Below are 12,173 nucleotides of genomic sequence, written 5' to 3'. Positions count from 1 at the left end.
CTCTCTCTCTCTCTCTCCCTCTCTCTCTCTCTCTCTCTCTCCCTCTCTCTCTCTCCTCTTTCCTCTTGCTAGTTTATAGGAAAGCAACCTATTTACAGTGTTGGTTTAGTTGGTGTGTGTGTGTGTGTGTGTGTGTGTGTGTGTGTGTGTGTGTGTGCCATGGTATGTTTGTGAAGGTCAAAGGAAATGTTGGTGGGTGTCACTCCTCCCATCAGGTGAGTTGTGGGTACTGAACTTAGGTCATCAGCCTTGGTGGCATGTATGTTGGTGGCTCAGGGACCCACTGAACTTTGTTGGTGGCCCAATCAACCCACTTTTGCATGTATATTTTATTTCCTACATTCCTTCTAAAGTCATTTATTTGTTTTGTTGCTAGCACAAAAATTGCATATTCCTTGTTTATATATATATATATATATATATATATATATATATATACATGAATATAGTATCTATGAATACAGTTGAATACAGTTTTGTTTCTTATTTTCTAACCAATTTGTATATCTACATCAATTAATTTTCTTGTGTAAGTGCTGAGGTAAGAAGCTCTAATATAATGTCACACAAAAGTGGCAGGGGCAGTTTGATTGTATTTCCAATAATAGAGAAGAATATTCAGTCTTTCTCATTTAAGCATGACGTTAGTTGTCAGTTGAGCACAGACACTCTTTGCTAAGCACACATGCTAGTCTGTCACTAAAATGTGAGGCTATTCTCATAAATTGCAGGTCGAGCTTGTCAAATGCTTGTTCTTCATTTACTGAAATGGTCATGTGGTTTCTTTCTTATTCTAAGATGAACTAATGTGATATTTAAACTTTTCTAGGTCTTCAGTTTTGTTGGTGAAGCCTGTAAAGAGGTGACATTCCATGTACCTTCAACACTAGAGGCAGATAAGATCATCGGCAGAGGTGAGAACTTTCTGAATTTTCTTTGAAACAGACTTAGAATATTCTTAGTCTGCCAAGAATATGGGGGTGTTTCCTATGTACTCTGGAGCTGGTCTATATTGAGTTAGAAATAGAGACAATTCAGTGTTATTTCAAATATGCATTTTTGCCTTGTAGCTGTTGAATCAGGTGGTCAATTCTACTGTGAGTTTTCAATCCATGCCTTTGAAGTCATTAATCTTAACAATTTAAAATATAATACTTCTAATAATACTCTGGGGTTTGAGTATTGCAGAAGTATAGACGTGTATTGAAGAGAAACACATTAATATTCTTTTATTTTAAATCTAGATTTTATTTAGTTTGTGCTTCTATGTTTGCACACTTGTGCTTTGGTGTGTGTGCATGCATACGTATGTGAGTGAGTGTGAGTGTCTGTGTGAGTGCGTGTATGTGTGTGTGTGTGTGTGTGTGTGTGCATAGATCAGAAGACAACACAACTTGTGGGATTTTGTTATTTCCTTCCACTCAGTGAGCACCAGGAATCAACCTCATGGTTTCAGACTTGGATGCAAACATCTTTAGTCACTAAGCCACCTTGACTGCCCTGGAGAAGTATTACAGCATTATTAAGAAGCAAAACAATGCTTGCTCCTAAGAACTGTAAATAGTCAGCCATTTTAAAATGGAGACCTGAGGACCTGACTGAACTTTTCTTTCTCCAAGCAGCTGGGTAGCTTTGCCCAGATGTGTTTGTGTGTATATGTGTGTGTGTGTTGGTGTAGAGAAATTAGAGGAAACCACCATGATATTTTTTAAAAGATATATTCATCCCATATATATATAATTGCCCTTTCAATAACATGTGCAATTTCTGACAAGACTGTCTCAGCTGATTTCATCCAATTAATCTCACTTTTTCTACGGTGGGAAATAAGAAGAGAAAAAGATAAGGAGAGATACGATGTTCCTCTGGAAGAATAAGCCAGAAGGAATCATTCAGCTAAAAATATACAGAGGAGAGAAATATATTGTTAGAGTCATTAAAACCTTCACTGTCTTTTGGTGAAACATGAATCATCTTGTTAAGCCTACCCATAACAGATTTGGGCTAAAGCAAAGGTACACAGGAAGCAAAGTAGCCCTTAGGTGAGGTCATTGTTTGAGCATCATCAGTTTGGTTTCTATAAAAGCAAATGGACAATGGGATGGGTAAGAGTTGATTTTTGATACTTAAATATCATTACCTTTTATTAGGAGGCAAATTTTTCAGATAGGAAAGATGCTACATGGTATTCCTGGAGAGGGTCATGGAAAGTTATGTATGTAGGGATGGAATGTTCAAGAAGTGCTATGGGAAGAATTCAGAGACCAGTTTTTTCTTACTTGACTGTCAGCTCATATGCTCCTTTGTTCTCTGTGCATCTTTGTGTTTCTTCTGACTAACGGCAGGTGCACCTTGAGACACTCTCGGTGTATTGTTGAGGGAAATTTCACTGTGTTTATTCAGGTGCATGTGAGGGTGTGTGTCTCACCTTTGTCGTGAGAGTCATATGTCCACCTCTTTAGTGGAAGATCATTTTCATAAGCTTACTAGAAGCATGCTAATTTTTAAAACAACTTTTTCACTATAATATACAGTCAAAAAAATTTTAATTAAAATAAAATTACTATTTTTAAGAATGAAAGAGAACTATTAAGGCATTCCAAAAGTGCAAAGTGCTTGGTTATTTTGATAATGTATATTATTTTAACATATATGTTTTCTTTATGTATGTATCTCCACCTTGCAACTGGAAAATTTTTGCTGGCAGTTAGTTTGAAAGAGTGTCTCAGCTCGGCAGATGGCATCATGCCAAGTGATCCTGATTTCAGAGTTCTAGATGATGGGTCAGTTTATCCGACCAGAGCTGTTGTATTGTCTGATGAGAAAAGATCTTTTACCATTCAGCTTTCCGATTCAAAGATGCAGACACAGAAAGAGATCACTGTAATCCTGGAGCACAAGAAGAAGGTATGCAAAGCTCATTGCACATTCTCAAGCATGGAGCGGTCTTTCTAGCAAAATTCTTTTCTTAAAAATAGCAAAGTGGGCCGGGCGTGGTGGCTCACACCTTTAATCCCAGCACTCGGGAGGCAGAAGCAGGTGGATTTCTGAGTTCGAGTCCAGCCTGGTCTACAGAGTTCCAGGACAGCCAGGGCCATACAGAGAAACAACCAATATCTATATCAAATTGGAGCAATGGAGAAATAACATCTCTCTCCTGCCCTCTCCCCCTCCTGTCTCATCCCCTCCCTTCTGCCTCTCTTCTCTCTTGTCCTGTTTTCTTCCTATTATTTTTCTTCCCTTATCCCTCCATTTTTTAACTTCATTTGGTCTTTTGTTTTTCAGTCTTTCTCTTATATTTTTGGTAGTGAGCCTAGCTTTTTACAGCTGAGCCATCTCTCTCGCCCTCAATCTTTCTTAACACTAGTCAAATGCTAGCTTTGCTTTCTCTGGTGTTAAATGAAAATGATATCTACCTTTGGCGAAGCTTTTGTCTGGTCTGATTTCTAACTAATTGCAGTTGTGTTCCTGTATGGTATCTATTCATCACAGCCTTTAGAATTTCATATTAGTGCAAACACATACTCATGTGAAACAGCATTGTGAATAATTTCACAAAATGGTGGACGATTCCAATTGGCCTACACATAATCTATGCAAATGAACTAGTGGTAAAGCTAATTAAAAGACTGCTTGGCACTTTATGGAATATTTAATAAAATAGTTATTAATAATGACCATGAAATTAAGTGTCTCCCTTTGCTGCAACATGAAATGAAATAATTGTTTCTACAACATTTGGTGGAACCTTTTGCAGTGATAGAAATGTTCTAGAATGTTTTGTAATCTCTAGTGTCTGGTACACTGATGCAATGTTAATGGCTACTGATGTTTAGCATATAACTAGTGCAATAAAAGGATAGATGTTTCCATTTAAATTACTTTTAGTTAACACAAAAGATCACACGCCTGGTGGTAGGCAGTGGCTGCTATATAGGACAGAGCATGTATGGAACAGTGAAGGCTGTGCATTTTCTTCTGTGGTTCACGTGACTGTGATGTTTCTGATAATTCAGAACATTTCTTTAAATTCAGGTACTGAAAAAAAGACACACTAAGGAAACTGTCCTCAGAAGATCCAAGAGAAGATGGGCACCCATTCCATGTTCAATGCAAGAAAATTCCTTGGGTCCCTTCCCATTATTTCTTCAACAGGTAGGTTTTCTTTCCTTTTGATTGTGGTCCTCCTAAGTGGAGAGTCTGCTTTATTCAACTTTAGCAAATATTTAAGTGTTAAGCAAATAAGACATGACTAAAGTTATTCATAAAATACAAGTGAATAAAATAAGAAGAACATGACTGAAGAGCTAATGGTGTAAGACAACACACAGGCTTTGCATGCTTCCATCATGTATTCATTCATTTAGGAGATGGTTACTGGATAGCTATATCATCTACTACATGGTGTGGTAGACACTGCTGTATGCGCTGGAGATAGAAAAAAAAAAAAAAAAACCCGAGTTCTGGTTCTTAGTATAGCTACTTTTCACTGAAATTCCAGAAAGTACCAGCTTTAACAAGGGAGATGCTCAGTCCTGTCCTGTGAAAGCACACTCCAGAGAAGCAAGTCTAGTATGTGAAGACAGAACCAAAAGCTCAGGAGATATGAAGTCTCAATATGTAGCCCAGGCTGGTCTGAATCACATCATCTTCCTCCCTGAGTTCTACATATGTTTGTACTACTGGCTTATCTTGAACACCTTTGTGTAGTCAAAAAGGCTTACCTTTAGGTTCAAAGTGTGAATATTGTTTCCACTTCTAGAGCACAACTTAAATCTTCATGGATATAGATAATTTTGTTTATATAATTCATTACAACATAATTATTCATACTATTACTTAGATTAATATATTTTATTATTGCATTATTTTGTTGTTCATATTATTTTTGTATACATCCCATCATCTGGACTTCATGTAGCCATACCTAGCTGCAAGTGAGATAGATCTATCTCCTTCTTCCTAGCATATTTCTGCTCACTTGTAAAGAAGATGGCAGGATAGGGTCTGAAAGATGGATTAGTGGTAAAGGTGCTTGCCATTAAGGCTGATGCTTGGGTCATATTCCTGGGATCCACATTGTGAGAGAATTGACTCCTCTATGTTATCCCCTGGCTTCTATATGTGTTCTAAGGCCTTACTCTTACCAACTCTAACTTATATTGCTCTTTTCTACTGAAGTGTTGGTAAGATGAAACATGTAAAATACATACATACATACATACATACATACATACATACATACATACACACATACACGCACATACATATGTGATACATACATATAAAACAGTAAGTGTATATACCTCTGTGTATTTTCTTTCAGGTTCAGTCTGATGCAGAGCAGAACTACACAATCTTCTATTCAATAAGTGGGCGTGGAGCTGATCAAGAACCACTGAATTGGTTTTTCATCGAGAGAGACACTGGGAATCTATATTGTACTCGGCCTGTGGATCGTGAGGAATATGATGTTTTTGATGTAGGTGTTTTATTGATAAATATGGCTCTATATTTGTGAACTGTCTTCTGAGTCCTTGCCTGCTCTTTTCTTCCTGCATTCTGTTCTTAGAGGTCATCTTAAAGTCTAAGGAGAATAGCACTCACTGTGTGTTGGAATGCTTGACAAACCTTTATGCCAGCTTTAGTTAGGCAATCCTGAAATGAGGCAAAGAGATTTCATTGTATCTGAACATAAAACTCAGTACAGTTTTAGGAGTTTGGGTTAACTTGCCAGACCCTTTCTGTGCTCACCACACATTATCAGTTCTTCAGGACAGGCACATAGGTAATCATCTTCCACTCCTCTGGCTTGCTTTTTTGTCTTTTTTTTCTGCATATGTTATTCTCTGACCATGTCTGATAACCAGATAAAGGAATAAACATAGGAAGGCAACTCCACATAAAGGTTAACAGGTCAGCTTTCTGATAGGAATGTACAGTGGGGTGGGGGCAGTCTTAGAGGGTTTCCATTATAGAAGAGCATGTGTTTGCTGTCGTGAGCCAACCCTGGGGCTTGGCAAGAAGACTCCCCACTGGAAAAAAGTCTGTTTCTAGAGGATGAAAGAGATGCTGAAGAACCAGCCTGACTGCTGTCTTCATGTGGCACTCTTTGCCTTTGTTTAAAATTTGTTCAGCCTGGTGTAATTACACACTGAGCAGTAATACATCCTGTCTGGTGTTACTGTTACATTTTCTTTGGTTAATGAGCAGTGAAGGTATTAGTAAATGTGTTTTGCAATAACTATTTAAATGCACAGTCTATGAAGCATTCAATAAGAGTTCAAAAACAAGACTGGGAGGTTTTGCTTTATGTATTATGTTGCAGGATTTTTTTAAAAACATGGTCATGGAATGACCATTCTCAGAATGAAACTTACTGATGTCAGAGATACTAAAGACAGTAATCTGAGTCCCAAGAACAATCAATGCCCCGTCCCCCAGTATTGCATATGGAACTTTATTTCTAATTTCTCTACATTTTGACATGTTCTTTATCTCAAGTAGAGCTATTTTCTCCCAATACTGAATACCAGTTGCTGTAAGGATCTCAGTGTGGAACAGTGATGAGATAGCTTACTACTGAAAAGATTTGCAGGGAAGGCTTCAGGGCATCTCTTGTCCTCTGTGCTGTGATGTTGACTTGGCTGCTGATGTTGCTTGTCTCTTTCCCACAGTTGATTGCCTATGCATCCACTGCAGATGGCTATTCAGCAGATTTACCTCTCCCACTGCCCATCAAAATAGAGGATGAAAACGACAATTACCCTCTTTTTACAGAAGAAGTTTATGCTTTTGAAGTTCCAGAAGGCAGTAGATTTGGTAAGGTTGTTTCTATGTGAAACATGTTTATGTATAATTTTGAGACAATAAGATTTTTATTGTTAGTTTTTGTTTGCAGGTGTGTGTGTGTGTGTAGACTAGAGTACAATTTCCACGGTCAGCTTCAAGTTCTAAGACTCCTTTTTTCAGAAACCTATCTCCCAAATTGGGGATTTTATTTTCCTATTTATGTTTATGATCATGGGGTAACACAGATCTAGAATTTAATTATCAGAAGACACTAACTAAGTCCCATCAACTGTAATCAACAAACCTCTTACAAGGAACTACAGGAATTTCTGACATGTTCAGTATGACACAATTATCCATCATGGGATGTAGCTATTAGTCAGGATTTGTACACTGTAATATGCATTTTACTTTATCTTCTCATTGTGTGGTTTTACCCTATCCTGTTTCTCCAGAGAAGACTCACAGGATATAATGAACAGTAAAAACAAATGTAGTTTAGATATTTCAGTGGGGCTGTGGAGAAGTATTACATTACAGAGACTGATACATGATGTAACTTTTAAGTTATTTTTAAATTTCTGTGTTCTTGAACTACTTCACTACATACAATTTAGAATAAATACTAGAATAATTTGAGCAACACAGGTCACACAGTCTCCATCATAAGCACTCCCCTTCAATGTGGAAAGCAAATTATTTTATTTCTGTGTATTAGCTTGTTTCTGAGTATTACATCATTAAGAATGAACACACACACACACACACACACACACACACACACACACACACACACACATCTCACCATAAAGGTGAGATGGGGATCTGGCATAAAAGATGGCTGGTATGCTTTTCTGCTAAGATTTCTGGTCATTGCTCATATCCCCACTGTACTATACATGCATTTCCATATACTGCTTTTCTTTGCTAAGTCTCTGAAAGGGGTAGTGGCAGTTGTTTTGGGTTCTCTCACTTATCAATACTAGCTTCGTGAATCTACAGCCCTATCACATTTTTCTGGTTTCTAAGAGGGGTAACTGATTTCAGTTCTCCCTTAGAACCAAGAGAAAATACCTAGATTTTCATTGACCTGGGTTATGAATCATAACTCACCATTAGGTTCAGATCTATTAATGTGAGACTCTTAAAGGAAAATAAATCAAAATAGATGACATCAGAGTAGACATAGCAAGAAAGTTCAAAAGAAAAAGACAAAAAGAAGTGTCTTCAAATGAGTGGGAGATGAAAAGAGAGAGGGAACCAAAAAAAGATCACCCTGAGGGCATATGATAAAACTCAGCAGATAAAGGAGCCTGCCACTAAGCCTGATAACCTGAGTTGACTCCCAGGATCCATGTGGTAGACGAACAAAACTGATTCCCGAAAAATCATCCTCTAGCTTCTACATATGTGTTTTAACATGTCCCCCAATAAACAAATCAACTAAACTTTAAAAATCAATTTGATCATTTACATAAGTATACTGAGTCTTAATTTATATATTAATTGAAAGTCTAATAAAATTGAATTAATTTAAGAGACATGGTTTATGCCTTCAGTTGGTTTATTATTGCCATATGTGAGGATATAAATATATTAACTTTAATAGATCATATATATATACACCCCAACTTGATCTCAAATTACTAATCCTACTGCCTCAACCTTTTTAGTGTTGGGAATATAAGCAGAGCCACACCCTGTTCTGAAATTACAGTTGATTGACATTTAGTTTTTCATAATTTACTATCAAACATTTTAATCTGTGACTCTCAATGCCAGAATGTTTGGAAGTTTTCTTCCTGAGTCTTGACAAAAGTTGTGTTAATTTGGCAAGTATATGTACCAGATACATTGTGCTGTTCCGGAAGTTCAAATTTGCTTTTTAAACACATAGGTACTATAGTGGGAACAGTTTGTGCCACGGATAAAGATGAGCCTGACACTATGCACACACGCCTCAAGTACAGCATCTTGGAGCAGACCCCACCATCACCTGGGCTCTTTTCTGTGCACCCTGACACCGGTGTCATCACCACCGTCTCTCACTACATGGACAGAGAGGTAATGCCCATACTGAAGAAAGTCACTCCATTGTGGACTTAACCCCTTTTCCCACTTGCTATAACTTGCTGTTCTCTTATTTTATTTGAATAAGAATTCCTGAGATGTTTGCTGTTTTTTTATACATTTCTATTTCTATATGAAAGAAACCCTATTTAATTAGAATACAGTTTAATTGGTGCTTGTAAGGTAGGGTACAATTTATTTCTTAGGAAAATGGCTGTGTATTCTTTTATATCCTTTAGTGTGTAAGGCTAGTTGGTTCCAGAGTAGAAAAGGCTCAGTCATCATGCAGGACATAAGGTTTAACTTTTTTTGTTGTTGTTGTTCTTATACCAATTCAGTTAGTCTAGCCATGTGCAGTTTTTTACAAAGGAAAGTATTCGCTGGGATACAATTAAATTAATTAGTAATAGTATATGGTCATGTGTGTGATGATTGTATTCAGTTCCTTTATGTGAATATTATTCAGTGTTTAAACTTATTTACTTGATTGATTAGCAAGGTTTAATACATATCCAATCTGTTATAGTTAGAGAAATTGATTGATTGATTGGCCCAAGTCAAATTATTTTAAGAAGTCTTCTGTATTTTGTTATTAATTTTTTTTGTTTGGTCACACTATTTAACTCAGAATCAAGTATTAACTGAAGAAAATGAGCGACATGTACAAAGTAACTTTATTGGGACACTTCCAATGCCCCCATTATAGGTAGAATAATGTACTTAGAATGATGGCTATGACAAGGACAAATGCTATAAAAAACGTCAGTGGAGTACAACTCCAAAGGAAAGAGGAATGTGGGAATCTACAGAAAGGAATACAAATTAGTAGGAATGTTATAGTTACCATTATTTAGTTTTTTTTTTTTTTTTTAGCATTGATAAAACATGGGCAGTAACAACAGAATTAGTTGCTTTCCTTTTCTTGTGACAAAATACCTGATAAAATCAGTGTAAGAAATGAAGGGTTTATGTTGGCCCCTATTCAAAGGTGTAGTTCATCAGGACAGAGAAAACATGGTAGCAGGCCCTTGAGGCAGGTGGTCACAGTTGTGCTCTTGGGGGAAGAGAGGGAGAAATTCTGCTTGCTCAGCTCTTCTCCTTGTTATAAAGTCCAGAACCTGGCCTGTAGAGCTGTGCTAACCACATTTAGGTTGAGTTTTCCATCTCCGTTACAGTAAGCTCCCTTACAGACCTGAATGATTGTTTCCATGGTGACTTTAAATCTCATCAGGCTGATAATAGATTGATGGTTCTCATCTTGCTTCTTCAGTTTCCTTTTAAAATAGTCTCTGCTTAGCTGTTTTCTTTCCCATGTGCTGGAGAAGGCCATTACTCATTATGTCTCAGCTCTGCTCATCATAACATCTTCTGCATGACTCTAACCGCCTACCTGTGGAAGGGTGCCTCCCAGTTGGTACCTCCTAACACGGAGGATGGGTCACATATCTAGGTATTGCTGGTTCTTGTTTATTAGATCTTCATTAAGCAAATACAATCTTATGTGTGTAGAACAAAACTCAAGTTCGCAGCCCTTTTTGCTCTCCTCTGTAACATTGCTGCCCTTAAAGAGCTGTGTCATTCTAGACTTCCAATGATGGCTGGTGGCAGCCTTGTCTACTTGCCTATATAATTTGTCCCTGCATATCATATTCAACCACATCTTACTTTCTTAACTGGATAATTGGTTATCAAGTTCTGCCCTACTCTCATTGCCAGGTACATTTCATCTCCATTTCCCTTTGCTTTTGTTTATGCTGCTTAGGTTTGAACTTCCTGTCTAGTGTAGGGGTTCACTACCTGTTAACCATGATGCCTGGCTTACTCTAGACCAGTGGTTATCAACCTCAGTTGTAACCCCTTTGACGAAACTCTATCTCCAAAAATATTTACATAAGGACTCATAACTAGCAAAATTACAGTTATGGAGTAGCAATGAAAATAATTTAATTTTGGGGAATAAACAACAACATGATGAGCTGTATTAGAAAGTCACAGCATTAAGAAGGTTGAAAACCACTGTTCTAAACAACACTTATGTTTGCTGAAGAGTATTGTAAAAGTCAAATGTCATTATTTCATAGTCTTCTCTGACTTTCCTATTTCATGTTAGGACATGTATAAATTCTCAGTATGTCTTTTCCAAATTACCTTCCCCTTAGAAAATTTTAAGAATATATTTAAATATATAAATAAAATAAAAACAAGCAAAAGAATGTGAGAAACAGGATTCCTTTATGAGTCTACACAAGTGTCTGAGCAAATTAATTGTTTTACTTTCAGGTCGTGGACAAGTACAAACTGATAATGAAAGTTCAGGACATGAATGGCCAATTTTTTGGACTAATCAGTACATCAACTTGTATCATAACCGTGCAAGATTCCAATGACAATGCACCCACATTCAGACAAAATACTGTAAGTTTAGAAAACCCAAATCTACCTTTGTTTCAGCTATTTCTGTTTATTAATTTGGGCTTAAAAAGGTTTCGACATACTTTGAGGCATGTGCTCATTTATGAATAAAACTGCAGTTCAGATATATAACATACACATCTATACATATCCTCTGCTTCTTAATTTTAGTATTTATGTGATCTACCTCTTGTTGAAGTATAATAACATTAGTCTACATTTGTAGAAAATATTCTTTATTTTAAATTTTCATGAAACAAGACTTTCTGTGATTATGCTTTTAGGTAATCTATATAAACCTTATGAAAACAGGTTCTTTTGGAAATTAAGAAACATTTTACTTTGTGATGTTTTCTAAAATTCTAAGTGACTTTCTTTTCTTCCAGTATGAAACTGCTGTGGAGGAAAATACATATAATGTTGAAATCTTGCGCATACCTGTAGATGATAAGGACATGATTAACAGTGCCAACTGGAAGGCAAATTTCACCATCTTAAAAGGAAATGAAAATGGATGGTTCAAAATCACAACAGACCCCATGACAAATGAAGGTCTTCTGTGTGTTGTGAAGGTAAATGGACGAGTGAGAACCGTATGTCAGTGGTTTTTATCAGCTCAACGGCTTCATCAGAATTCTACAGTAGCCAGTGAGAAGGAGAAGAGGTTAAAGTGTCTGTGCCCACATGACTGCCATCTTTCTTGTCTCCTAGTGTCTGCCAGAATACTGGTAAACCATGGTGATTTACGTATCTCCAGTGACATCCCTCCCAAACTTATTGAGCTCTATTTAAATTCTTAGTATAATTTTGCACAAGTCACTGTTTTGCAACTTACGTTCCTGAGCTTGGGTCTATCTTTATAAGAGATACATGTTTTTTTTTTTTTTTTTTTTTTTTTT

At 36.8% G+C, this 12,173-nt stretch overlaps 1 protein-coding gene across 2 annotated transcripts in view; it reads left to right on the top strand.

The window, feature by feature from the left end:
* Positions 1-12,173, top strand: part of LOC110284858 (desmocollin-3) — a 44,626-nt gene that overhangs the window by 13,499 nt on the left and 18,954 nt on the right. For both annotated transcript variants that reach the window (XM_021150799.1, XM_021150800.1), the window contains exons 2-9: positions 830-914; positions 2,708-2,907; positions 4,036-4,155; positions 5,327-5,482; positions 6,678-6,822; positions 8,690-8,856; positions 11,143-11,277; positions 11,661-11,846. In XM_021150799.1, coding sequence (XP_021006458.1) covers positions 830-914; positions 2,708-2,907; positions 4,036-4,155; positions 5,327-5,482; positions 6,678-6,822; positions 8,690-8,856; positions 11,143-11,277; positions 11,661-11,846 — 1,194 coding nt within the window. The remainder of the gene's footprint in view (positions 1-829; positions 915-2,707; positions 2,908-4,035; positions 4,156-5,326; positions 5,483-6,677; positions 6,823-8,689; positions 8,857-11,142; positions 11,278-11,660; positions 11,847-12,173) is intronic.

Source organism: Mus caroli, chromosome 18 (assembly GCF_900094665.2).
Source record: "Mus caroli chromosome 18, CAROLI_EIJ_v1.1, whole genome shotgun sequence".
NCBI classification, from domain to species: Eukaryota; Metazoa; Chordata; class Mammalia; order Rodentia; family Muridae; genus Mus; species Mus caroli.
Note: the sequence above shows the minus strand (reverse complement) of the source record. Positions and strands in the feature narration are given on the sequence as shown.